This window comes from Xenopus laevis, chromosome 1S, assembly GCF_017654675.1.
Source record: "Xenopus laevis strain J_2021 chromosome 1S, Xenopus_laevis_v10.1, whole genome shotgun sequence".
Classification (NCBI taxonomy): domain Eukaryota; kingdom Metazoa; phylum Chordata; class Amphibia; order Anura; family Pipidae; genus Xenopus; species Xenopus laevis.
In genome coordinates, this window is record NC_054372.1 from 71,665,103 (window position 1) to 71,692,138 (window position 27,036).

Consider the following 27,036-nt stretch of genomic DNA (forward strand, 5'->3'; position numbering starts at 1 on the left):
AATAACAATTCCCCCACCTTTATCCGCAGGGCGGATGACTATGGAGGTATCCTGTTGCAGGGATTCAATTGCTAAGGTTTCTGCCCTTGTCAGATTCTTATGCATTTTTTTGGGGTTAATACAAAGTTTATCAACCTCATGATCCATTGCTTGCTTAAACAATTTAATTGCCACATTCTGTGTAGGGGGACAATAAGTGCTTTTCAATCTCAAATCATTAACAACATTAGAGTTATCCCGATTATCACCATAGAAATGTTCTTTCAAATTTAAAGTCCGAATAAATCTGAACAAGTCAATGTCCCATTTGAATCGGTCAAATTTCGTTGAGGGTACAAAGGTTAACCTTTTTTGTAAAAGAGATAACTCCGCATCAGTCAAAGTATGTGCCGAAAGGTTGAATACTGACGTGGTCAATGTTGACGCGACCTGCCTCTTCTTACCCCTCCTCGTTGGATACCTTTTCCTCGGTTTGTAATGGGGGGTAATGGAGGACGCGCTTCTAGCGTATCCGACTCTAAAAAAGTAGGGGCCGGGACCTGTGTGTCTATATATTATATATTATAGTTATTAAGTTTTTTATTAAGTTAAAAAAAGACACACGTCCATCAAGTTCAACCTTTTTAACTCTATTTTAACCTGCCTAACTGCTAGTTGATCCGTTGGAAGGCAAAAAAAGAATCGGATTAGTCCCTGGATCAACTCGACTAGTACTATGAGCTATCTTCCATAACCCTGTATTCTCTCACTTGCTAAGAAGCCATCCAACCCCTTCTTAAAGCTATCTAATGTATCAGCCCGTACAACTGAACCCCACAATTCAGAACCCCTTCCGAATATTTATGCGGAACCTCCTTTATTGTGTATAAAGTGTTATGTCATATAATCTGTAATGTAAATGTGGGTGCCAGTGGAGCCACAGATTTTTCTTTTTCTCTTATCAGGGCCAGACAAAGGTAAAGCGTGCTGGCAAGTGCTGTGAGCAATGTCTGCCATCTAAAGGAAGCTGTCTGTATGAGGGCTCAATGCGGTATCATGGAGATCTCTGGAATGGAAGTTCCTGTGATTTCTGCTTGTGTGATCGAGGGAAAGTCACCTGCCAGAAAGCCCAGTGTGCCAAAGTGGAATGCTCATGGGTAAGGGAGCTGATTAAATTAGCAGCACAGCTAATTCCATTATTTTAGCACTGACTTGCATGTCCTGCAACTAATTGATAAAGAAAGATGTTATAAATGTAATTTTTTTCATTGGTTATTTGTGGCCAGTGCAGAGGAATGCATAAATTAATAAAGAATTTAGTTCTCTCAGTTGGAGAACAGGCTGTAGGCAAATTAGGTGGATTTGTCTGTCCTTGCTTTCATTTTCCAACTTGTAGTAAACTAGTGGTTGCCATGGGTAACTGCACTTGTGCGATATAATACTGAAATGTGTAAATCTGCTCTCAATCCCTCAATCAAGTCTGTTTTTAGAAGTCCATACAAAGAAGGTGCATTTCATACAGTGGTTGAATTAAATGCACCTTAGGGCACATCACACTTCTGATACTACTGCTGTGGTTGATATATGTAAATGAGGCACCAAATATCATCATGATTGATGTTATGCTCTCCAAGTAAATGAATACGAGTATAAAAAGAATATTATACTGAGAATGTTCTTACACAAGTTCATTATATTAGAAAAGTCAAATAGCCTTATCAGGCAAGCTATCATGCAATTATCCCAGTTACTGCTGTATTTGTCTAATATCAAGTCTATTAGACAAACAGAGCTATTCCTTCATTTACACAGTCCAGAAGCCTATTTATTTCTTTGACTGTGTAACTGGACAAACGACAGCATACCAAATGAGCATACTGTAGCTTTGCTTTGCTGCACAAATTCTGTCCACTAAATACTGCATAGCTAGGATAACACGGCACCCGTTCTTTTTCTGTAACACTTAAATAAGAACTTTGATTTCACAAAGATTTATTATGATAATAATGTTTTCATCCAGCTGTCAGTATTACTGTTCTATTAATATTCAGCGAATAAACCAAACTTCAGTGTGCGACAGGTAGTGCTCACTTTGTCATCTGCATTTATGTCACACGGTGAAAGAGTTATTCATCTTGCTCTTACTTTCTTCATGGATGTATCACAACTGTTATTCATCTTTTTAACATTGCTTTTTATATTAAAGGAACTAATTGTCACTTTTCCAGCTTTGCAAATATATAATATACGAACGAAGACCATTTGTCGATCAAGCTACTGAATACACGTGGCTATTATACTAAAAATTCTCAGCAGATTAATTTTAACCCAGGTATAAAGTTTAATTCATGATTAAAAATACAAAGCAATGCATGAATTTAAAGTGCTATTTTTCCTCCAAAAAAGTTTTCCTAAAATTCCAGAATTAAAAAGTAGCTGCCTTAACTTGCTTGTTGGGCAGCAATACATATTCTAATAAGCGTGCATATTTTTGAAATATATTCTTGGAATCACTTTTGTTCAGCGTTAGAAACGTGCTTATCTCATGTCAGTAGCATTTGTAACACAAACTGCTAGCGGAATGCTGGAATTTCTATTATGGCCAAGCTTTTGGTTCCCACTAGTCACTTGTAAATAATCGCCTCTGAATTTGCCCCATGTGCAGTTGCCCATGCAGTCCTAATGTTTCTGCATTGAGAGATGGGAAAATGATTGTGATTACAGCTATAAATTTGCAGGAAACATCTTACTCCATTAGAAGTATGTGTTTTTGCCTGCACACATCCACAGAATACCATAAGCATTAATCATTACACATGTACTGTAAATATGCCATATCGATATATAGTGAAAGAGCCTTCCGAATGCTAAAAGGTTCAGGATGTATTTATGATGGAAGGTTTGTTTTCTCTACTCCTCCAAACATTCTTCAATAGTAACGTGGAAATACATTACAGAGGCTCATTAACTTAATTTTGTGTCTCCTCCCTTCTTTTAACGTGCATTCCACTCAGGGGCGGCTAAGCCTCCCCAAACCAACAGTGTCAAACTTCCAGAACAGATTGACAATGTAGAAGACGTTTCCCTGGTTCACACGTCACACAGACTCATTGCGAATCTCCATAATGGAAAGCTGTCAGTGCAGCTGGAGACACTGCATTTGCGAAGACTGAACCTCCTTCTACCTTTCTATTGGATAATAAGCAGATGGAACGCTGAGCATCCGCCTACTTTGCGATTGGTTAGCTTGCATCATGAACAGCTAGTTACTGTTGCCTGTCCAATAAGAATGTAGTAGGAGGGGCCAAGTTGCTACCTGCTTCCAAATAGAAAATTGCTTTGCTTCTCTACTTAGGTAAGCCAGCTACCACTTGTTTTGTTGTAGTCACAGTAAACTACTAGAAAGTTTAGGAAGTTTAGGGAAGCTTGTATTGACCACCAGTAGTTTGTTATGTTTGGTTACCCACAATTCATCTGTGACAAATAGTCAGCAGGGCAATGCCATATGCATTAGTGGCCAGATGCATTTCACAGAACAGAGCACCATCCACTTCAATTCTGCTTCTTTCACTCACCATTGATCTGAGGCTTATGAATCTGCTTGAGAAATGTGCTGATATGACCCCTCTCCGCGAAACATCTCTGCCTTTCCCTAGGACAGCTGATCCAAACTTCACCAATTATTTTGTTTTATTATTTTATCTGGATTTGCTTTGTTAGAGTAATTTCAACAGCTGTTCTGGGGATCCTATTACTGCAGCCAAGTTTAAAAGGCAAAATTACACTCTCCAAATAATGTTGCTCTAGAACTCCCACCTGTGGCTAAAAGTAGGCTGCAGCATTTTGAGAGTTATAGATCAACAATACCTGGAAAGCTTTTCCCAATTGCTGTAATAAGACAATGTAAAGTGAACAAAAACAAAGTGAAAGACAGATCAGAGAGAGGAGAGGGAATTGCCAAACATCTCTGAAAAATAGCATTTTGATTTATGTATTTTATTGTTGTTTTAGGTGTATTATATGTAAGATTCACAGTATTTTCTTCAGTGTGTGCTCCAAGTGGCACTATATCTATAACTGGCTCTGTATTTATTTGGACATATTCTGGGGGTATGACACATTGAATTGACACTTTATTTCTCATATGTTGTATTGCCATTATGCATGGAATTGGTATTGTAATTTTTCTCCTATGTGACCTGGGTTTAATTTTCAGTATATGGTTATGTTGGTCATATTCCCAAAGTTCAAGGGGCTTTAATATGATTTTGCTTTGAGGCCCAGTGTCTTCTAGCACTAGCACTAACACTGTATTCTGCCAAATGTTCTCAGGGCATTATCCATTAATATGGCAATTTATATATCCTGCAGTGTGTTCAGGTGGCATTCTATATGGCAATGGTACTGCATATATTCTGCCACATGTTTAAGGGGTAATACACATGATATTGGCACTGCATTTATGAAGCATTCTGGGTAGTGATTTGACCCGTTTCATCAAAAATTCACGGAACGGCAGAAATTTACCAAAATATATAGAAGTAAATGGGCGAAAAAATTTTTTTGATGCACAAATGGAGTCTATGGACTTCATTTTCACAGTGAAACTTGGCAAAAAAATTCGCTCCTCACTAATTCTGGGGTACTATGCATTTGAAGAACAATGTGTTTTTTTTGCTTGGGTGAATTTGCATGCAGTTTGACTATAAAACCAATAGTAGAGGACATGCCTTTAATTAGCCTCCCCAAACAAAAAAATGACCCTCCACCTATGATTCTACTCCTGATCTCTTTTTGACCTAATTTCCATGCTGCTAACCACTGCGTCTAACTATAACAGATTTGTAAAGGTGTCCATGGGAACTGTCATGCAAATGATAACCAACAAGTAAAATAATATATATTTGCATTTATATATATATATATATATATATATATATATATATACACACCACAGTCTGGCTGCTGTTTATGGTAGCTGCATTTATACAGCACATTGCTTTTACATAGGACATTTTCTCTCTTAGGGGAAAGAACTAGTTCATTTGGATGGCAAATGTTGTCCAGAATGTAAGCCAAGTACAAGCTACTGTATTTATGAAGAACGTGGCAGTCAGGTAAGAAATGAAATAATTAAACATTCTCAAAGTGGGAATATTTGTTGTTTTATTTTAAGGGATCACCATCCAAAATATGTTTTGCATAATTAAAGAAAATGTTATTTTAAGCAACTATTCAGTCTACATTGATCAAACTTTTTAATTTTCTTAAGTTATTTGGAAATGTAGTTCTTTTCTAGTGGCTTTGAATCGTGAATAATTTTGCAAGCAAGCTGATTAATAGACCTAACCGTTACATTACTTAAGAGTCAGATCTAGAACGCAGAAAAGGATAAGCACATAGCTTTCAATTGCAATTTCTATTTTCATGTAACTTTGAAACCACTGAATTAGAAAGTTGCTTAGAATTTTATTATGAAAGTAACTTTTTTGATTGGAGACAACCCTTGCTTTATAATTGCCTGAAGTTCAGCTGACATTTTAATCTTCTAGTTCGGTCAGATCTGCATTATTATTTTTATATTCTACTGCAGTCCAACCTAAATTAACCTGGGCAAACTTACTATTCATGTACAGTGTAATTGCAGGGTAGCTTTGCACAAATGGGTTGACAATGTGCAGCTTGTGGCACAGCATTACTGGAAATCTATCTTCAAATTTTCATGATAAAGTTTGGAGACTAATCTGTATTTTCAAATAGCTGAGCCATAAACCTTATTCAAATATTTGCCATTAATGTGCAAAGTATTATTTTTTCACCAAATAATTTTTTTTCTGATTTTCAGAATTCTGATTCAGATTTGAGTGGCATTAAACATTTGGTGGTAAGAAACTTATATATGTACTTATATCAACAGTTGGCCTAACATGGTAATACTATGGTGTATTATTATTTCTATTCTGAAAAATTATTCTTTAGTACATTTCAAAGCATTTCTCATTATTATACTATTCCTAAGAAAGAGTGTAATTGTGGGAGCATAAACCATTTAGAGAATCAATGGTGGTGTGCAGGGTGTATAATATGTATAATATGAAATATTAACCATTCATCTAGTCATTCCTGGTGTCATGGTTAATTTTGGGTACAGAAGTAATGCTTTTTTATTACTAGGACTAATAGTTTACATACATTTTTGCTTTTATATGTATGTATATGTAGAGCAACAGTGATGTGGTAAAGTAGCATACCACATCTACTCTAATTTTCTGGCCTGTTGTCTGCATCTGACACAATTTTTCATGTGCATCATTAATCTTGTTAGCTGCACTCCTGTCAGTGTACTAACTTTCATATAGTAAGCAGGCATTTCCTATGCACTATTTGTAAGTGTATACATGCACGTTATATTGCATGTCATAATGAAGAAAACTGCAACTGCAATACACATTGCCTGTTAACACCAGAGGCAAATAGAAGGGCCATCCAAGGGTAAATCGATCCGGGAGCAATTAGGAAGCTTGCACAAATGAATGTGGGCAGTGCTGTCATTCCTTCCTTGACCTTCTTCTGATTTACCACAGGATCCAGAGGAGTATATACCAGAGCAAGCACATCTCCTGTGCCTGCATACTATACATTCTCATTTCCTTAGAGATTAACCCCCAATTTAAACCTGGAAACATCATGCTGTGTGCATTGTGGGAGAGCACAGTTTACTGTTTGTTGGTGTGCGACTCCAGTGCAGATGTGTTTAGGGATGCACTGAATCCACTATTTTGCAACCCCCGAATCCTTTGTGAAAGATTCGGCCAAATACCGAACCGAATCCGAACCATAATTTGCATATGCAAATCAGTGAGGGGAAGGGATATTTTTCAACTTCCTTGTTTTGTGACGAAGTCACATGATTTTAAGGATTCGGGTCGGCCAGGAACAAGGATTCGGCCAAATCGGAATCCTGCTTAAAATGGCCAAATCCTGGCCGTATACCGAACCGAATCCTGGATTCGGTGCATCCCTAGATGTATTACATGAGGTCAGGGTCTCACCTTGCCTCATCTGTGCTGTGCCCACTTGCTTTACTAAAATTAAAAAAATATTACTAGTCATACATATTAGGGTCCAGCAGTATGCACTCTCAAGCTGCCAGATCATTATATAAGGGCACATGTACCATTAGTTGAACGTTTCAAATGGAGATCTTTTTTTGTCCATAATCTGAATTAGGTAGCTTATTCTCCATTGTGATGAATAAGGGACCGGCACATTTTCTGCCCGATCCAGCAACCGAAAAACACTCCTTTCTTGCTTCTCTTTTTTCCTTCAGAACACATGAGGTAATTGTCCCAAATCCACTTTTCCCTAAGCTTCTTACAAAATAATAGAATGATTTGGCAAAGGAGAGCAGAATTAATTAATGTAGTTAGATATCATAGAGCGTACAGGGCAACCAGAGACCCAGAAAAACATGCAGCGACACTTTCCCCCAATAGCAGTTTTAGTTTAATGTATGGTACAGATCAATTCACATGAAAGTTTTCATTAGAAAGACATAAATATGCAGACGGGCTGCTAGGCTCTTATATATCATAAAATTAGTCCATGAAGAGAGATGTTTAAATGTACTGTAACTTGCAAAACATTGAGAATATATAACTATGCAGTCACTGATCTAATTTTCACTGATCTAATTATTCTCCAGGTACAAAAATATTTAACCCTTGTTCATTTAACATTTGTGGCAGAGGCCATGTCTCAGTGGAAATAAACCGTATAATTTGTAGTTATTTACATTCTACATATATTCTAGTACTGGGAACACCTTAGGTGTATTATTCATTAGGCACAACTTGGGAAAATCATGCTGTTAATGAATTCATTGAATTTTCTAGAAACCAGGGGCATTTTTTATGCTAATTATTAAAAATTGCACAAACGTGTCATGTGCTTTCTTTTACCTAAATGTGTACAGAGTTACTTATTATTTTACATATGACTTCATTCTTTTTATAGCTATATTACACCACATATGATGTGTCAGTTGCTGTCATTCTGGTTGTAGATGTCTGTCTATATATAAAAAAGTAATGAGGTACAATGAATCAGCTACCCAATCAAGAGAATTGTAATAGTCTTCAGCTCCTATGAGGCATGTTAGCCATTTTGAATGCAGACAGTTATGGTACAGTTACAGTAGCCAGTCAGCAAATGCATATACTATAGTATTTGATTAAGTTAAGGTGAGGGAAGATATCTACTGCATATAGAACAGAGAGTTGTAAAAAAAAATGCTTTGTAAAGGAACATGCTAGAATTGATTCAGCTTTAAGCATTTTAATATTTTTTACATTTGTGTGATTGGTTTATGCTAACAATAATAATAAGCATGTATAATACCTGCTGCTGTATGTTACTTAAATCTAAGAACATATTAATAAGCTGGTTATGTAAATAGAGTAATCGGGCAAGTTCAATAGCATACCAGGAACAGCTAGAAAAAGAGCTACTTCCCAGCGGGAGTAGTCAGGACCGAGGAGGAAGCCCAAAAAGAGTTAAAGTCCGAGTATGCAGTACAAATAGGAATCAGGCACAATTGTTAGTTAAAGTCCAGGCAAGAGTTCAAACAGGCAGACAGATAAGGATCAGAGTCAGGATCACAGCAGGAATCAAAACCAGGAATCAGACAGACAATAATACACCCAGATACTCACAGGATTGAAGACCTATAATTCGGCAGGGTTTCAGCGTCCAGGGCGCCATTTTATTACAAAATCCCGGCACCAGCGATGACGTCATCATGCAGCGACGCCGCACACATGTGTTCAGCATGGGCACTGCTATCTTGGATTTTCAGCGCGACCGCCGGGAAGGTAAGCAGCGCCGTCGGGTGCTTCCGGCAGTCCTGACATTGGCATTTGCTGTTCAGCCACAGCTTGCGTCATACACCAGTTACAGGTTAGAAATTAGAATTCATTTCAAACCATAATAATTTGCATTCCATTAACCACTTTACTCACTACTCAAGCTTTAGGTGGCTGTACAGTATGGTATCCAAAAAAAACTAAGAGATGTTTCCCTTTTTATCTTACAGTATAATCAGTCATACAGAGGAAGACAGGTTCAATTTTTTACATCAAGAGGAAATGTAGTAAACCAGAATGATTAGGTTTTCTTTTAAATTTATTCAAAGGCTATCCTCAGTACATGCAATGAATGTGTGTTTTTAGTAGGATACAAAGGTATAATTGCAGAATATGCTTTAGATCAGTATAAGGGATGTGTTGTTTAGAGTTTTAAATGTGACTCACCTCTAGTTTTCTCAATAGATACAGGTTCATTAAATAGTGCTCTGACGATATATACTGATACATATATATAGTCATAGGAAAAATGTACAAGGGACTGGTCTTTTTTTCAGACAGCTGCCAGACAATTGAATCAAGGTCTATACTGACAAACTTGACTATCAGAATTTGTGACATTGTTTGAATTACCATTAGAAAATATAAAAGTTATGTATGTAGCTAATAGATGGTATTTAATCTGATTGCTTTCCCTTATATAGACAGCAGAGTTATGGAGTTATGGAGTTTTAATAGTTGTTTTTTACTAGATTTTACTAGATTTCAAAAATAGTATTCAATTAATACAACTGTATGTCTATGTGTGTTTCTGTTGACTTTCATTGAAGCCAGCTGATCTGCTACACTTATACGGTAATGGAATGGAATCAAGTGTGGCCTTTGTTAATTTCCGATCTTGTTGTGGACACTTGAAAATAGAAATACAGACTTGTCCTATTACCCTGATGAGTAATTAGCAAAATACAGTGGTTGCAAAATGCAGTATATAGAAAACTTGACTGAGAAATGTTGAATCTCACACTTACACATATTACTGCAAATCTACCATCATGTTTTAAGTGATATATCGGCCTTGTATGTTTGGGCATTAAAATAGGGGTGTTTACAGTGGCAAATCCTTGGATGCTTGAACATATCTGTTTATCCTGGCATAATTTGTTAGTCTGATGTAGCTGACATATTTGCTATAAAGCTCCAAGGTCATGGGAAAATGTGCTATGTAAATAATTAATAATTAACAGATTTATGCTTCAATTTCAGAATGGGGAGAAATGGACAGAAGGGGCATGCAGACAGTGTGAGTGCCAGCAAGGCCAGGTTGTTTGCTTCTCACAATCGTGTCCCTCATGTCCTCTTGGAACCCTTGCTTTGCGAGTGGAGGGAGAGTGCTGCCCGCAATGCAGAACAGGTAGCAATTTATCCTATTTCTCTCTCCACTTTCTCCCAGTGGACTCAAAGCAGGTGCTTATTTTTTAATTGGAGGCAGGTTTTAGTTGCAGAAAAAAACAGGTGTACTGCCAAACAGAGTCTCCTGTAGGCTAACAGTCAGCATAGGGCCTACCCAATCACAGCATTTGGCATCCCCATGGAATTTTTTATGCTTGTCTTGCTCCACAACTCTTTTTACAATTGAATGTGACTCATGAGTAAAAATGTTATGGGGATTTGATTATGTAGCCAGTTACAAGCCAGACATACTCCTACTGCAAGAGATGCATCTGGTAGGGCAAAAATTGCTGGCACTTAAGAAACGGTGGGTTGGGTATGCCTATCACTCCCACTATTCCACTCACTCCAGAGGAGTTTCTGTACTGATCCGTAAAACTTTACAATTTGAGCTCCTAGACCTAACCACTGACCACTATGGGCGATTCATAGTTCTCCACTGCAGGATAAATAACCAAGAAATGGTACTGGTTAACTTATATATGCCACCCCCCTTCAGTAGGGAGACACTAGACCTAGTATTTACCAAGGTGTCACTATGCCTCCCCAACCCGCTCTGTATTATTGGAGACTGGAATACGGTAATGGACCTTCAAAATGACAGGCACACCACTGCAACACACCAACCTGGCCCACTAAAACAATGGAATGAAGCTCTAGGGCTATTAGACATCTGGAGGCTTAAAAACTGCCTGGGAAGGCAATTCTCCTGTCATACGGTGGGGAAACATACCTTGTCACGGTTAGATATGGCCATCGCATCTTCAGACTTTACACAATGGGTAAAAGACACCAATTACCTCCCAAGAGCCTTGTCAGACCACGCCCCCCTGCAACTGCTGATTAGCACTACACCAAGGCAGGGACACTCTCTTTGGAGACTATCCCCCCTGTGGCTCAACAGCACAGAGGTGATGGAGGCATGTAAATCTGAATACACTGCATATTGGGGTGTTTATGCAGGAACCAGTAGCTCTAATTTGGTCTGGGAGGCGTCCAAGGCAGCCGCTAGGGGCACACTCATCTCGGCAATTGCTGGGGTACGCAAATTGGCTAAACAGGCTGTCGCTGAGGCAGAGGAGAGGGTCTGGGAAGCAGAACGTGCATACGGTGATAGGGAGGAGGATGCTAACCACCAGGCACTAGTACTTGCCCAAAGAAACTTAGAACTAGCACAAACGGTTATTACCAGGAAAAAATGACTGTATGCAGCCCGAGATCCTTTGACCAAGGAGATAAAAATGGGAAGACTTTAGCATACCTAGCAAAAGCGGTCCAACCATCTACACTGATTCCCAGGATCAAAACAAATGCAGGCATAAATACCTCTGACCCAACAGACAGGGCAAAAATATTTGCATGCCACTTTGCCGATCTATACACCTCATGAGTCAACACCGACACCGAACTAGAACAGTTCTTACAAGAAATCCCCTTTCCTAACCTTTCCAGAGCAGAATCCTCCTATCTAGACAGCCCAATTACACTAGGAGAGGTAGTATACGCCATTGGCAGTCTCCCATCAGGGAAGACCCCCAAGCCTTGAAGGGCTTCCGGTAGCCTGGTACAGACTCCTTAGTGAAACACTTGCCCCGCAACTTCATACCACTCTTCTAGAGGCTCACAATACAGGCTCCCTCCCTCAGTCCTTCTACTCCGCACTGATTGTGCTTATACCAAAGGAGGGGAAGGACCCGGACCTCTGCGACTCCTACCGTCCCATTTCACTTATAAACACAGACGTCAAAATTCTCTCCAAACGCCTTAACAAAGTTATAACCTCGATTATCCACCCAGACCAAACAGGCTTCATGCCCAATAAAAGTACGGCTATAAACTTACGCAGATTACATACCCATATGCAAGCCACTAATACGAACGGAGGTATCAGACTTATAGCGGCATTAGACGCCACTAAAGCCTTCGACTCGGTTGAATGGCCCTGCCTATTGAAAACCCTAGAGAAGTTTGGCATAGGCCCTACCTTCATAGCTTGGCTTAAACTCCTCTACCTAAACCCAGTTGCACATTTCAGAGTCAATAACACTCTCTCCAGAGTCTTCCCTCTTACCCGAGGCACCAGACAGGGCTGCCCCCTCTCTCCCCTCCTTTTTGCCTTAGTGATCGAGCCCTATGCCATTATGGTCCGACAAACCCCTGAAATTAATGGACTCAAATATGGGAAATTAGAGGGAAAAATTGCACTTTATGCAGATGATCTTCTACTACTCCTAGCAGACCCACATGACTCACTCACACTGGCGCTCTGCCTAGCTGACAAGTTTGGCACATACAGCGGTCTGGTTATAAATAAAGGGAAGTCAATCTTATTTACTCTAGAAACTGCGCAGAGAACAGGTGCAATTCAGGGGCTGCGGTGGGTATCCAGCTTTAAATACCTTGGGGTGATTATCTCGCCAAGCACACAAAACTATGTTACAGACAACATTGATCCAGTGATACAAGGTTTCAAAACCACTGTCAGCCAATGGGCCGGCTTACCTCTAATGATCTGGGGCAGGGTCAACCTATTCAAAATGGTATACCTACCCAAATTCCTATACTTCCTGCAGAATGGCCCAATATGGATACCCCCGCAGTTCTTTAAACGCATTGATGCTATTCTCTTCCCCTTTATTTGGGCAAACAAACCCCCTAAAGTCAACAGGCTAACACTCCAGGCTCCATTGGATAAGGGGGGATTACCCCTTCCGCATCTGCAAATGTATTACTATGCAAGCCAACATAACTGGTTTAACCCCGACCCGAAAACACACTCACAGCTTTACACGCCACGCTGGCAGGCTCTCTCGAAGCAATTAGAAATACGCCTTACAGGAAAGCCAAAGACACCCCTGAACTGCCACCCACACTAAGCTGCCCACAAAGAGCCTGGATGCTTGCCACTAAAGTTCTTTCAAAAGCTGCAAGCCTTCCATCCCCCTATACTATGGAGAAACTCCAATCTGCAGCACCTACTTCATCTACCGGACTGTAAGTTCTGGCCAAAATTAGGGGTCAGACACCTATCAGATCTCTTAGTTAACAGCACCTTCCCAACCCTTACCCAGCTAGCGACTAAACTGAACCACCCAAACATAGCTTGGCAACGATATTTGCAACTCAGACATGCATTTGTGGCCCAATTTGGTAGCCTGGGACTCTGTACAAACACCCAACCGCATGAAGACAGGCTTTGGGACCCAAATCCACAAAGCTTGTCTCTGGGCTGTACAAGATGCTAATATCCACCATCAATAGTCCATTTAACAAAGCAAAAAACAAGTGGAATGACCTTGTCCCTGCTCTAGATGATGGTATGTGGGAAGATGCAATAGGGTAACTTTCTAATCTCTACAAAAGATAGGATAGTGCAATTCCATATCATACATTGTACATATATTACTCCAATTAGGCTCAAAGCCATGGGCAAAAGTCCCGATGGAAACTGTCCCAAATGCCAGCACCCGGACGCTGACTTCTTTCATTTGCTTTGGTCATGTCTACTGGTACAAAGATTCTGGGCCAAGGTGATAGCCTACCTGACTAATGAAATTCTGCTCCCTGGAGCACTAACACCAGAGGTGTGCCTACTGGGACTGGTGGACAAATTGGCACCTCTAAATAAAACGCGGTATTTACTAAAAACCCTTCTATTTTACGCCAAAAAGCAAATTGCCAAGACATGGATGAGCCCACAACCCCCTACAGTAAAGCAATGGGTAAAACTGATCAATACTAGGCTCCTGATGATAAAACTAACATACATAGCCAGAGTGCCCAGAAAAATTTGGGAAAATCTGGGAACCCTGGTTAGAGCTCTGTCCCGAAGTAGACCCAGAGTCTCAATAAATGCATGTATATGAGAGAACATATATGTAATATAACTATTGCTTTTTCAGCAAATTGAGTCCTATATAAGCACGCTCATGTGAGAATTGGAAGTAACATGTAATATTCACATTAACCTAATACGTGGCAGACTTTATGCTCCGATTGTGTACCTTATTGCCTTAATCTGATATGTTGTGGTCCTGCGTGACCAACTGCACTTTTCATCATCAATGCCTACATTGTCTGTTATTAAGTATGTTGTTTGTTCAAAACGCAAAATAAAAACCTTTTAAAAAAAAAAAAAAGTTATGGGGACCCCTGTTAACCTATACACATTAAAGTGGACCCGTCAAACACACATAAAGTTTTATAAGTCCTTTGTAAATTAAACATGGAACCCAAATTATTTTCTTGATTAAAGCATCCATACTTATTATAAAGATGTTAAATATCTGAGCTGTTTATCAAGATTTTTAGGGGGATACAAAATTTGACAATTTCAACAAAATGGCTGCTGCTGTGTGATTTTGTAATTCCAAGACTGAAGAAAACAAAATTTAAATAACAAATATAGTTTACATAAAGTTTATTGACTAACTAACTTTATGGAAAGGAATTTGGAATTATTTCTTAGGGTGTCAGGGTGTCAGGTCCCTTTTAACATAACTTTATTCAAGTTGTCCCTTCCCTTGTAGAAGTACACACAGGGGCAAATTCATTAAGCAGCGAAAAATGCACTAGCGATGCCTTCGCTACACTCCGCCGCACTTCGCCAGGTGTAGTTTTGCCAGCGCTACGCAAATTCACTAAAATGCGAAGTTGCACTAGTGTTAGTTCGTCATGCAAAGCGAAGTTACGCTAGCGATGCCTAATTTGCATACGGTGCCAAGTTAAAGTACAATGGACGTATGTGTAGCACCAAATACATTACATTACACAAGCTGAGAAAGCTTCATAAAATAAAATAGAGTTGTTATTTTGCCCTATACATGTGCCCATTGTATAGTTTAGGTGCCATATGTTAGGAAATGTAGGGGGGAAGGAGGGTACCCCCAAAAAAATGTATGATCTTTTTCAGCCTATCACCCTTAAAAAAGGAAAAGACGCCAGCGTTTTTTGGGACTTAGAAAAAATTTCTACTTTTTTTGAAGTAAGCCCTATCTACTCTATTGCACTTCGCCTGGTCTCAGTTGGCGAAGGCAAGTCTGGCGCAAGAGTTAACGTTTATGAAAATCCGCAAGTTAGTGAATTAGCGTAGTTACGTCCCTTCGCCATAGCGCAACTTCGTCTGGCTTAAGGGTGCGAAGTAGCGCTAGAGTAGGTCCACTTCGCTAGCGATTTTACGCCAGTGCCTGTAAGTAACGAAATGACGTCACGCTGGCGAATGTGCGCTAGCGTTAGCCACTTCGCGCTTTAGTGAATTTGCCCCATAAAGCTGTACTCCTGTTAAATAATTTAATGTAGAAATAGTGTAATGGTAGCATAAGAAATAGTTGGTTTGTCTGTAACTCCATGGGGCAGAATTATTAAAGGGTAAAGTGCTAGCCGTCACTAGTGAAAATTCACCAGAAATGTCATCCGCAGGGACATCACCAATTTACTAACAGGCATAGACGACAATTCATTGAAAGAGACTGGCGCTAGCTCAGTTTCGTGCCCTATCGACTGGTAAATTTTCACTCAAACTATTGTTACGCGGCAAAGTCACTATGTGCGAATTTTACAGAGCGTTACCTCTTTCGCCAGAGTTTCCTTTGCCACCTAAGATCAGGCGAACTGATGAAGCTTCATCCTCCTCAATATTAAGTCAATGACGTCATATCCTGTATGCCGGAAACTCATAAAAGTTGTAAAAAAAAATGTTATTGTCAAAACAGTCAAATTTGACTAGGGAATTATCCAAACTTTTTTAAAAAATCAAATTTGATTTTCGAGATTTATCATAGTCAGGCCCATTAATAATTCAAATTCATTGTAGCATTCCTGGCATTTGAATAGAGTTTGGTCAAATTTGATTCAAGTTTTCTGTCGGTAATAATTATTAATACATTTCCCCCAATCGAATTTAGATTAAAACCGAATTCACGTGAGTTAAAAAAACTCACATGAATTTGAAATTCGAATCTTGATAAATGTGCCTCCCCAAGTGCCATCAATTTCTAAAGGGTGCTTAGAAATTAAACTCTAGATTCATTGTTCATAATCTTGGTCTTTGCACCTTCTGACATAGACTAATACATCTAATTGCCTCTTACAAACCTATCTTATTTTCAGCAGCTGTATATAAATGCTATCAGCAATGAAAGAGAAAAAAAACAAGAGCTATATATTTTATTATGCTGCCCTCATAGTTATGTATTTTTTCCACAGAGAAGAATATGAATCTTAACATTAACATCTCACTCTTTTATCACTCACTCTTTTATATTTTGTGCTAGATCACTGCAACCCAGACTGCTTAACCTGCTCTCAGTCTGTTGAAAACTGTGACATCTGCCGTGATGAGGCTCATTTGCTCCAGAAGGGACACTGTGTGGTCAACTGTGACCCAGGCTTCTATCAAAATAGCAAAACATGTCAAGGTACAGTAGAGAAACTACTGAAGTCTTCTTCACTGTACCTTCACTTTTAATTTTCTTTAATGGAGAATGTTACGACTTGACTGTATTATTACTGTACAGGTATGGGATCCGTTATCTGGAAACCCGTTATCCAGAAAGTTCCGAATTACAGAAAGGCCGACTCCATTATAATCAAATAATCCAAAATTTCCTTTTTCTCTGTAGTAAGAAAACAGTTGCTTGTACTAAGATAACTAAGATATAATTAATACTTATTGGAAGTAAAACCAGCCTATTGGGTTTATTTAATGTTTACATGATTTTCTAGTAGTCTTAAGGTGTGAAGATCCAAATTACGGAAAGACCCGTTATCCGGAAAGCCCCAGGTCCCGATGATTCCGGATAATAGGTCCAATACCTGTACTCCTTTTCAACCTCCCTATTACCATCCAATTGTGTTATGTTAGTTTGTGCTGTTTTGACAGAATGTACAAAGTCCTGTTCCAGCTGTAACAATGGATTAGAATGTACGTCCTGCGTGGGTTCCCTGCTGCTGAAACATGGCCAGTGTGTCCCCACCTGTGGAGATGGCTACTTTCAGCAACATCATAGCTGTAAAGGTAAAATGGCAGAGAGCACAAATGATTTTAAGTGTATGTGTATTTCTTACGATTATAAATTATGTATTTCATTTTAGTATTTTTAGTATTCATCCGATGAGGTGTTAACCCCAGACAACAGGCCGAAAAAGTATTTTCTTGATAATCAGCATTTCTCTTTAGAGTTTGGTTGGCTTTTGCCCTGATGAAATTTGGTCACGTCTTTGCTTGGCCACAGACAGACACATGTAGCATGCTGATAAAGCTTAGCAGGATTTTTAGTGGTAGGGCTGTTGACCCCTTAAAAATACTTCCATAATGTATTTTCCACTGGTACAGATATAATTTAGGAAGGTTAATTACATTTAGCTCTTATTGTTATTGTTATACTTTATTTATGTAGAGTATGCATCTTTTTGTGCATCTGTTCATGTTTCTTAAAATTCTTCTTTTATGTGGTATCAGCATGTGAGACAATAGACTACATTTCTGTAGATTATGTATCTGAATCTTACACACTTTGAAAAGATTAAAGGATTGCACAGATATTCTACTTGTTTTACATTATCTACAGTACATTTTGGAATGAATTCACTCTTTCATATACAGTACATTATAAACAAGGCCCTTGATTCAGTCCCAGTTTCTAGTATAATATCTCATAGAGGGGGCAAATTACATTATTTGACTTTATATTCCTGCTAGTAGATACTGAAGGCAATGTTTGTAGCTTATATCTTGTCTGTGATTGTGTAAGCAAACCTACCATTGCTGAAAGTCTTTGGGAAATTTTGTTTTTTGGTTCTCATGGGAATAAATCCAATTTGCTTTAGTTCAGCTTGGTTGATCTAATTGCATAATATAAAGCTGGTAGAGGATGCTTTGAGTTCCAGAGTGCTTATAATTCATTGTCAACAACCTGTACAGGAATACAAATAGTATTATACAGAATTCTGTTTTCCTTAAGTGTTGGCTTTTGATGTGACCAAAGCAATTACAAGCATATAACATTTACATAGTAGGATTGTTTATTATTGGCAGTTTTGTTGCTGCAACTTATTTCAGCTTACATCAATATTTAAACTTCAATTTTATTCAAAAATAAAGATCATCTTTAATAAAACTAGGGATGCACCGAATCCACTATATTGGATTCGGCCGAACCCCCGAATCCTTTGCAAAAGATTCGGCCGAATACCCAACCGAATCCGAACCCTAATTTGCATATGCTAATTCGGAGTGGGAATGGCAAAACATTTTTACTTCCTTGTTTTGTGAAAAAAGTCACGCGATCTCCCTCCCTGCCCCTAATTTGCATATGCAAATTAGGATTTGGATTCGATTCAGCTGGGCAGAAGGATATGGCCGAATCCTGCTGAAAAAGGCAGAATCCTGACTGAATCCCAAACCGAATCCTGGATTCAGTGCATCCCTAAATAAAACTTTTACAGACCAGGAATTTCAACAGCTGACAAACAATGGTGATAGGCCAAAGGGGTATACTTATGAAAAAGTGAAGTTAGAGGTTGCCACAGTCCTCTAGAGTGAAATTCTGCCACTCTTCATTCATTTCTATGGGATTTTTAAAAGAGTATTTATCAATGGGTGAAAGTGAAAATCCCATAGAAATTAATGGAGAGTGGTGGAATTTCACTCTAGAGGACAGTGGCGACCTCTAACTTCACTCTTTCATATGTATACCCCTTTGGCCTATCACCATTGTTTGTCAGCTGTTGAAACTCTTTGACCCCATAAAATTAAAAAAAACTATAAATAATAATTATTATCATTTCTTTTTTCTAGTGCCAGTGCTTTGCAATAATATTATGCAAGGTGCAATGACTATTGACCACAAGAAAGAGAAGTGAAATTGATACAAGTAACTATTAGTCTAAGAACACACACTTCAAACAAACCAGTTCAGTGTGATGCCTGTATATTGGAAACATAATTTTTTTAAAAACGTAACCTTTAATGAAAAATTGCAAGGGGCAATGACTATATATTCAGAAAGTATATAGAGGGATTAGGACCCCGTTCACATAAACTATTATTGCCATTGTGAGCCCTGGAGTTACCACGATCTAGAATGCTACTTAAAGGCATGCTGCAAACTCCATTTGTGCTCATAAATGAGCCCTTATATGTAATAAGGCAAAGGGAATAGTTTTAACTACAGAATTACTCTGTATGCCTTTAACTAATCATTTGAGTTATTTAAGACAAACAAAAGAATGCTATTTTGCGAGTCCAGGTCAAAAAAAAAAAGACACAGGGCGTGGCTATGTAGGGCGAGCGGGAAGACGTGTTCGGCTAGAGCTCCGTGTGGAATTCATCCTGACTGACTACCCTGTCACATTCTTGACCCGCATCTCGCCCTCCAGACCCTAGGAACTTTTGCCAAGACTGTCTTATGAGTACCCGCAGCCGCAACCGCCGCTCAAAATCCCTCCACACTGCCCCTAAGCAACATCACAGGGGCGAGGGTGACGCCATTTTGACGAGACGCGCGGCCTGCACCCGCATGGACACACACGCAGGTATGTCGGAACCATCCGGCGCAGACACAAACAGCCCAGCCGATATCTCCCCTGAATCCAGCATGCTGCTGGGGGCCATTAAAGAATCCCAGACGGCGATAGCGGCCAAGATGGACGACCTGCGTGTCGAGATCCAAACGGAGATCGCCCTGTTCCGGGCCGACATGGCTAAAATCCGCAGCCGGGTTACAGAGACTGAGCACCACATCAGTGAGGCAGAGGACACTCTGCACCAGCAACAGCCGGTCATCGTGGAGTTACAGCGCCAGGTCAAGCTGCTATCGCAGAGGGCAGAAGACGCTGAAAACAGAACGCGTCGCAACAATGTCCGCATTATAGGCCTACCGGAAGGTGCTGAAGGCCTAAGCCCGGCCGACTTCACTGAACAGCTGCTTAAAGAGCTCCTGGCACCAATTGCCCTGTCTACGGCCTACACGGTGGAACGGGCCCATAGAATTCCCACGAGGCAAGTTCCAGGGGCTATGCCCAGACCTTTCATCCTACGCCTCTTGAACTACCGTGACAGAGACGCCATCCTGCTGGCTGCGCGGAAGAAAGGGGAAGTCAAGTACCTCAACGCCACTCTACAATTCTACCCCGACTTCTCTGCGGAAGTCCAAAGGCAACGCCGCACGTTCCAGGACGTGAAGAAGAGGCTCCGCGACAAAGGCATCAAATACAGTATGATGTACCCTAGCAGGCTCCGGGTCGTTGATGGCCAGCAGGTCCGGTTCTTCACAGACCCTGAAGAGGTCGGGCAGTGGCTCGACAAGCGCTAAGACCGACATGGTGTGGCACGGTAATTTCCCAGGATGCTGCCATCGGCCTTGGCGGCCATCACGAGGCAACCCAAGCGCCAAGAAACACTACTTTCTGAAGGGTGAAGTTGATTATTTGGCTCTAGCCGTTCACTGTTGCTAAGTGACAGTCAAACTAACTTTCTAGATAGTTACGGGGTGCCTCCCGCTTCGGCAGTTAGTTTAGGGTATCGGGACTCTTCGTGTTCCAGAAGGGTCAGGGAGGGGGGATTCTTGGTAGAAGCCAAGAGGATTGGGACTCACAGGACACGGGATAATCTCTACTGTTTTGATACGTGTCCATGTATTATTTTATGTTCTTTGATATGTCTTTCACTACATGTTTCTCTTTCTACTCTTTTTTCCTTCTTTTTCAACTCTTTTCTCTCTTTGCACTCTTGAGGGGAGGGTCGAACTCCAGGCAGGGGAATGGGACTGAGCGGCTCCGACCATATATCCACCACACACATGACGGACCTAAGGATCGTTAGCTGGAATGTTAGAGGGCTAGGTGACAAACTGAAACGCACCCTTGTCTTTGATTTCGTCAAGAGGTATAAACCTGATATACTCCTTTTGCAGGAGACCCATTTAACTGGGCAGAAAATTTTGGCATTAAAACGGGCTTGGGTAGGCAGAACCTATCAATCCACATACTCAACTTACTCCAGAGGGGTGGCTATCCTGGTCCACAAAAAACTAAACTTTCAGGTGATGCAGGTCAAACAGGACCCCAACGGACGATATGTCATAGTGCAAGCCCAGATTAATGGGCTCCTTCTTACGTTAGCCTCTATCTATCTACCCCCTGCATCCGACAATCTACTTCTGACCCAAATCACTACTGCCTTAACGGGATTCACCCCTGCTCCAACTCTGCTCTTTGGGGACTTCAATGCGGTACTGCAACCGACAACTGACACACTCTCAGGAGCACATTACAGCAAGCTTCCCCTAGACACCTGGGCCAGCACTAACAGCCTCACGGAGCTTTGGAGGTGGAAACACCCTTTTAAAAAAGAATTTTCCTGCTACTCGGCCTCTCACAAAACCCACTCCTGCATTGATTTGGTATTTGCCCTCCCTGATTCCCTGCCGCTCATACAAGAGGTAGAATACCTGCCGAGAGGCATATCTGACCATGCCCCGCTTACTCTAACACTTAGATTACACCCAGATCCGCCAGATAGGATATGGAGGCTTCCCCCTCACTGGGTGGGACACACAACTGTGGAAGCTATAGTACACCCCGCAGTTTCTCAATACTGGCACGTAAACCCAGATACAGCGGATCTCTTTACGGTATGGGATGCCTTTAAGGCCACTGCTCGGGGAGCCTATATTTCGGGGATTAGCAAGGCTAAAAAATCCCGTGCCCAAAAGATAGACTCCCTGGAAGCGGAGACTGCCGAAAAAGAACAGGCTTACCTAGGGGACCCCACTGAAGGGTCAAGGAATGAGTGGCTCCAGGCAGCCCGTCTCCTGTCATTGGCCTCCATAGAACGTGCTCAGGCACACATACTTAGACAACAATACACGATTTTTGAGACCGGAGACAAGGCGGGGAAACTCCTAGCAATGCTAGCCAGGGAAGACAGACCCACAGCCACGATTCCCATTATCAAAGATGCCAATGGCACCTTGATTACGCACCCCCGCGGTGTCTTAGATGCTTTTAAACAGTTTTACCAAGACTTATATTCATCCAAATCTGTGCAAACTGAAGAGGACATTCTTACATACTTGGGAGCCGCTCAGTTGCCATACCTCTCTGACAACAGCCAGGGACTTTTGGAAGCGCCCATAACTCTTGAGGAGGTGGAGGAGGCTGTGAAAGCTTCCGCCACTGGCAAGGCTCCTGGTCCAGATGGGCTTCCAGCCGAGTTTTACAAACATCACATACAACTGTTGGGACCCCACCTAACTGACCTACTGAACGAAATAGCCAGCAGGGGTACCACACCTATGTCAATGTCGCAGGCCTTTATATCCTTAATACCCAAAAAAGGGAAAAACGCACTTCAGTGCTCCGCTTATCGCCCGATTTCCCTTATAAACTACGACGCTAAATTGTTAGCTAAGATACTGGCCAACAGGCTCAAGCCGTATATGAAAGATCTAGTACACTCTGATCAGACGGGGTTCATACCCACTAGAGCTACTGACGTAAACATCAGGAGGCTCTTTACCCACCTCCAATTGCAGCATGATAACGCAGGAACTCGGGCGATAGCAGCTCTGGACGCGGAGAAGGCGTTCGACTCGGTCGAATGGCCATTCCTTTGGCAGACATTAAAACGCTTTGGTTTCGGTCCACGGTACCTCTGCTGGCTCCAGGTGCTGTATAATTCCCCCACAGCACAAATTAGAGCGAACAATATGCTATCCCCCACCTTTGCACTGAACAGGGGCACCAGGCAAGGTTGCCCGCTTTCACCCTTCCTGTTTTGCCTAGCGGTGGAGCCTTTGGCAGAAATTATAAGAACTAAGTCGGACATTGGCGGCCTGATTAGGGGCAACCTAATTGAAAAACTTGCGCTTTACGCAGACGACCTCCTTCTCTTCTTAGACAGTCCCAACCACTCACTGTCCAACCTACTCAGTGTTATTAATGAGAACGGTAAATTCTCGGGCTTAAAAGTAAACTGGGGAAAATCCGACTGCCCTCTCCAGTGGGTGGACAAATTCACATATCTTGGGATTCAGGTTACACGAGACGTTACCCAATATAGGAAACTCAACATTGACCCTATTCTTACTGACATGAAAACTAAATTCTCAAGTTGGGCTTCGCTTCCTCTCTCGCTGTATGGCAGACTCAACCTGGTCAAAATTAAATTTCTCACTAAATTCTTATATGTTTTCAGAAATACACCGGTTTGCCTTCCTAAATATTTTTTTTCCCAGGTGAATTCACAGTTCCGCTCTTTCATATGGGGCAACAAAAACCCGAGGATAAGTCTCACCACCTTGCAACGATCGCCCCAGGCAGGCGGCCTGGCATTGCCCAATCTATACCACTATTACTTGGCGGCAGTTCTGGTGACAGGCAGATGGTGGTTTGAGTCAGACTGCTCCAATTCGGCGGTGACGCTGGAAGCTGCCATCTTGGGGTCAAGGGAGGCCCTGCGGCTCTTGGTATACAGGGGACGGGAGGCACACCCAATGGTAACCAGGTCCATGACCACCACTATCACAGCCTGGAAGATGGCACAATCTATTTTCACCCCCAAGGGATTGACTGTGTACTCCCCTCATGCCCCACTGTGGCGCAATGTGAACTTCCCTCTTATGCTAGACATCCCCGACTATCATATCTGGGCCATGGCCGGCTTAAGATTTGTGAAAGATTTGTTCCCCCAGGGCCAATTACTCGACCGAGACCAAATACACACCTCTTTTCCAGTTAATCAAGCGGCATATTTCCGGAGCTGCTTACTCCAACATGCGAAAAAGCAATTTGTCGGTCCTCAGACGCTGATTCAAGCTTCTGAACTGGAAACTAAGCTACAACTCCAGGATGTGCCCAAACCTCTCTCCACCATTTACCAAACCCTCCAATCACAGCAAGAGAGACAGGAGCTCTGCACTTATGGCAAATGGCTTCAGGACATAGGGGATTTAGACCCTGATAAATGGTCAGAAATTCTCAGATTACTGACTCAACCCATGATAGCCAGCAGAGACAAGCTGATTCAGGTGAAATTCCTCCACCGATCCTATCTAACTCCTGAGCGCCTCCACCACATCACTCCAACCAGAGACGACAGTTGTACTCGAGGCTGCGGCCACCCGGGTACTTGGATACATATGATATGGTCTTGCCCCAAACTAGTGACCTACTGGACACAGCTGATTGCCTTTATATCTAAAATAATGGTCCTCGAGATACCCCTGGACCCAGCATTGGCGCTGTTGGGTCTGACAAAGGGTATTGTTGATAATGGGTCCGACAGAACATTGCTACAATTGCTACTGTACTATGCACGCAAACAGATAGTCTTGAAATGGAACAGGCCTGACCCACCAACTCTTGCAATCTGGAAAGAATTAGTTAACAAGGCACTGCCTTGCTATAAGGCCGCCTACCTTGCTAGAGGCTGCGTGGACAAGTTCATCGCAATTTGGATGATCTGGGTGCTCAACCCTGAAACTAACAGCCCGAATGTTTTTTAAGGTCTAGCTTATATGCATTGCATTATTGTATATGATTACTCTGTACGTTCGACCCCTCCCTCCACTCCCCTCAGCCTCACTTTCTTTTCTTCTACCTTTCCTTTCCTTTTCTTTCTTCTCTTGTGATAAGTATCTCTTCTTGTGGATACACTGTTGTTAAACTCAATAAAAAGAAGTTTAAAAAAAAAAAAAAAAAGACACAAAGATTTGATTTACCCTTTACATATTGTTACTAAAACACAAAATTAGTAAACCAAAGAAGTGTACGCAGCACTAACAAAATACATCCAGAATGCTTGTGACTTAAAGTGGGAAATATGCCCATGGCAGTTAAGTCATAAAATAATACACTCTATAATGAGTCCAGAGCACTTAAAAATAGATAAAGATTATTGCTTGGGTGAACAAACTGATGCTTTTCCATTTCCTGATAACCATGCGTGTACTGTGCTTTTCTTATTAAAAGACCATTACACAGTTACATAGTTCAACCCCTACACATCAAGTTCAATCCCTCAAAAGTATTACTATCATGTATTTATAAAGCACAAATTCCACAGCCCTACACATTCTGCATCGCTCTCCGAAATGATCCCCAGCGCATATATTAATTAATACAGACTAATCAATATATATTTACAAATATATACATACATATTACATACGTGTTTATTCAACTAATTGTAAATCTAGAGATTATTGAAGCCTTGCACATTATGCAGCTCAGTCATCTCAGCAACCCACCCTTGACTTGAATCTGCCATTCCAACATCACCCAGCAGGGCATTCCATAACCTCACGGCTGTCATTGTTAAGAACCATTTCTGTAAAAGTCTCTCAAGCCTAACATGGTGGCTTCTTGTTTTTGGTCTGTTGTATGTGAAAAATAATACCCTGCTATCTGTCTTTAATGTCCTCTAATTTAATTATGTACCATACTCAATGGAAGGATTTACCAGGAGTTAACAGAAATTACTTTTTCATCCCTTGAGTCAAGAAAGAAAGTTTGCAAGAAAGTTCTTTATTTAATTTAGTAGCTGCTGAAAGACAGTATCTAGAGTTGTACTGTTTGTTATCCACAAAAGCCACCTAATCATTAAGGAGGCCTCCAACAAAATAACATAAAGGGACCAATTTATTATGCTGTGTGAAAAAAGGTGACAAAACTTAGCGCACATTACCAGGCATTGTGCATTTATCAGGTTTTGTACTACTGAGGTCAATGCCTATAGTTTTCAGGCTGAGAACAGAATAATGGCACCACATTAAAAGTTTGCACATCTCTTGGTACATGCCAGACAGCAAAAAATCCTGTGAAATAAGTGGTTTGGCAATAACGGTGCTTAGCTCTTTTGAACTTCCTCCTTAGTCAACCAGCCATGAATACCTAAATTGTTACAAAGGAAACCTTTGCCAAAACAATGGAAAATCTTAGAGAGAGGTGCTAAGTTCAATAGTAAGCAGAGGTGCAACTATGGTATGCAAATATGCCATAGTATGTCATATAAGTAAGCAAAAATATGCAGACAAAAAGTGCTTCCTGGTGGGAATGACCTATGATTTTCAGTAGAAAAATAAACACGGTGAGGTGGTTTTTAACACAAGGGTTTTGATGTAAATAAGCACTAGCTCAGTGAATTTTATGGGAATAACCTACAATGTGTTCAGAATAAAAGCAGTCCAATATAACTAACTGGATCAATTGCTGTTTTTGGTTGATATTATATTTCTACATGGGGAATAATATAATAGTAGGTGTAGTAGAGTAATAGAAAACCATCAGACCCAACAGTCATGGCATGCATGCTGCTGATTCTGTGTAACTGAATCATTTATTGAGGCTTGTTCCAAATAATAGCAGTGCTCAAAATAATAATAGCTGGTTCTAAATAATATCAGTGTGGAGTTCAATTAGTGAGATTATTCATTCTGTGCAAAAAACAGTTATCAATTATGGCCCTTTTTCAAGGAATTGTTCAGAAGAACAGCATACTTAGATTAAAAAGTTGTGCGTATAAAGAAATGCAGAAAATGATTGGCTGCTCAGCAAAAATGATCTCAAATGTTTAAAAATGGCAACCAAAACTGAAAGATGTGAAGGAAAAAGGAAAACTACTATTAGAATAGATTAACGAATAGCTAAAATGGCAAAGACTCAGCCAATGATTCATTTTCTTCACTTTCTGTAAAGGAACAACACAATTTTTCCTTCATGTTTTGTTTTGGAATTAGAATAG

General features: G+C 40.7%; 1 protein-coding gene across 1 annotated transcript in view; it reads left to right on the forward strand.

Annotated features, from left to right (window-relative positions):
* fras1.S (Fraser extracellular matrix complex subunit 1 S homeolog) overlaps positions 1-27,036 on the forward strand; it is a gene marked incomplete at its 5' end in the record, with an annotated part of 329,350 nt that overhangs the window by 122,118 nt on the left and 180,196 nt on the right. Inside the window, 6 exons of the mRNA XM_041578095.1 lie at positions 945-1,136; positions 5,007-5,096; positions 5,825-5,863; positions 10,107-10,254; positions 16,565-16,708; positions 17,173-17,307. Of these exons, the coding sequence (XP_041434029.1) occupies positions 945-1,136; positions 5,007-5,096; positions 5,825-5,863; positions 10,107-10,254; positions 16,565-16,708; positions 17,173-17,307 (748 nt within the window). The remainder of the gene's footprint in view (positions 1-944; positions 1,137-5,006; positions 5,097-5,824; positions 5,864-10,106; positions 10,255-16,564; positions 16,709-17,172; positions 17,308-27,036) is intronic.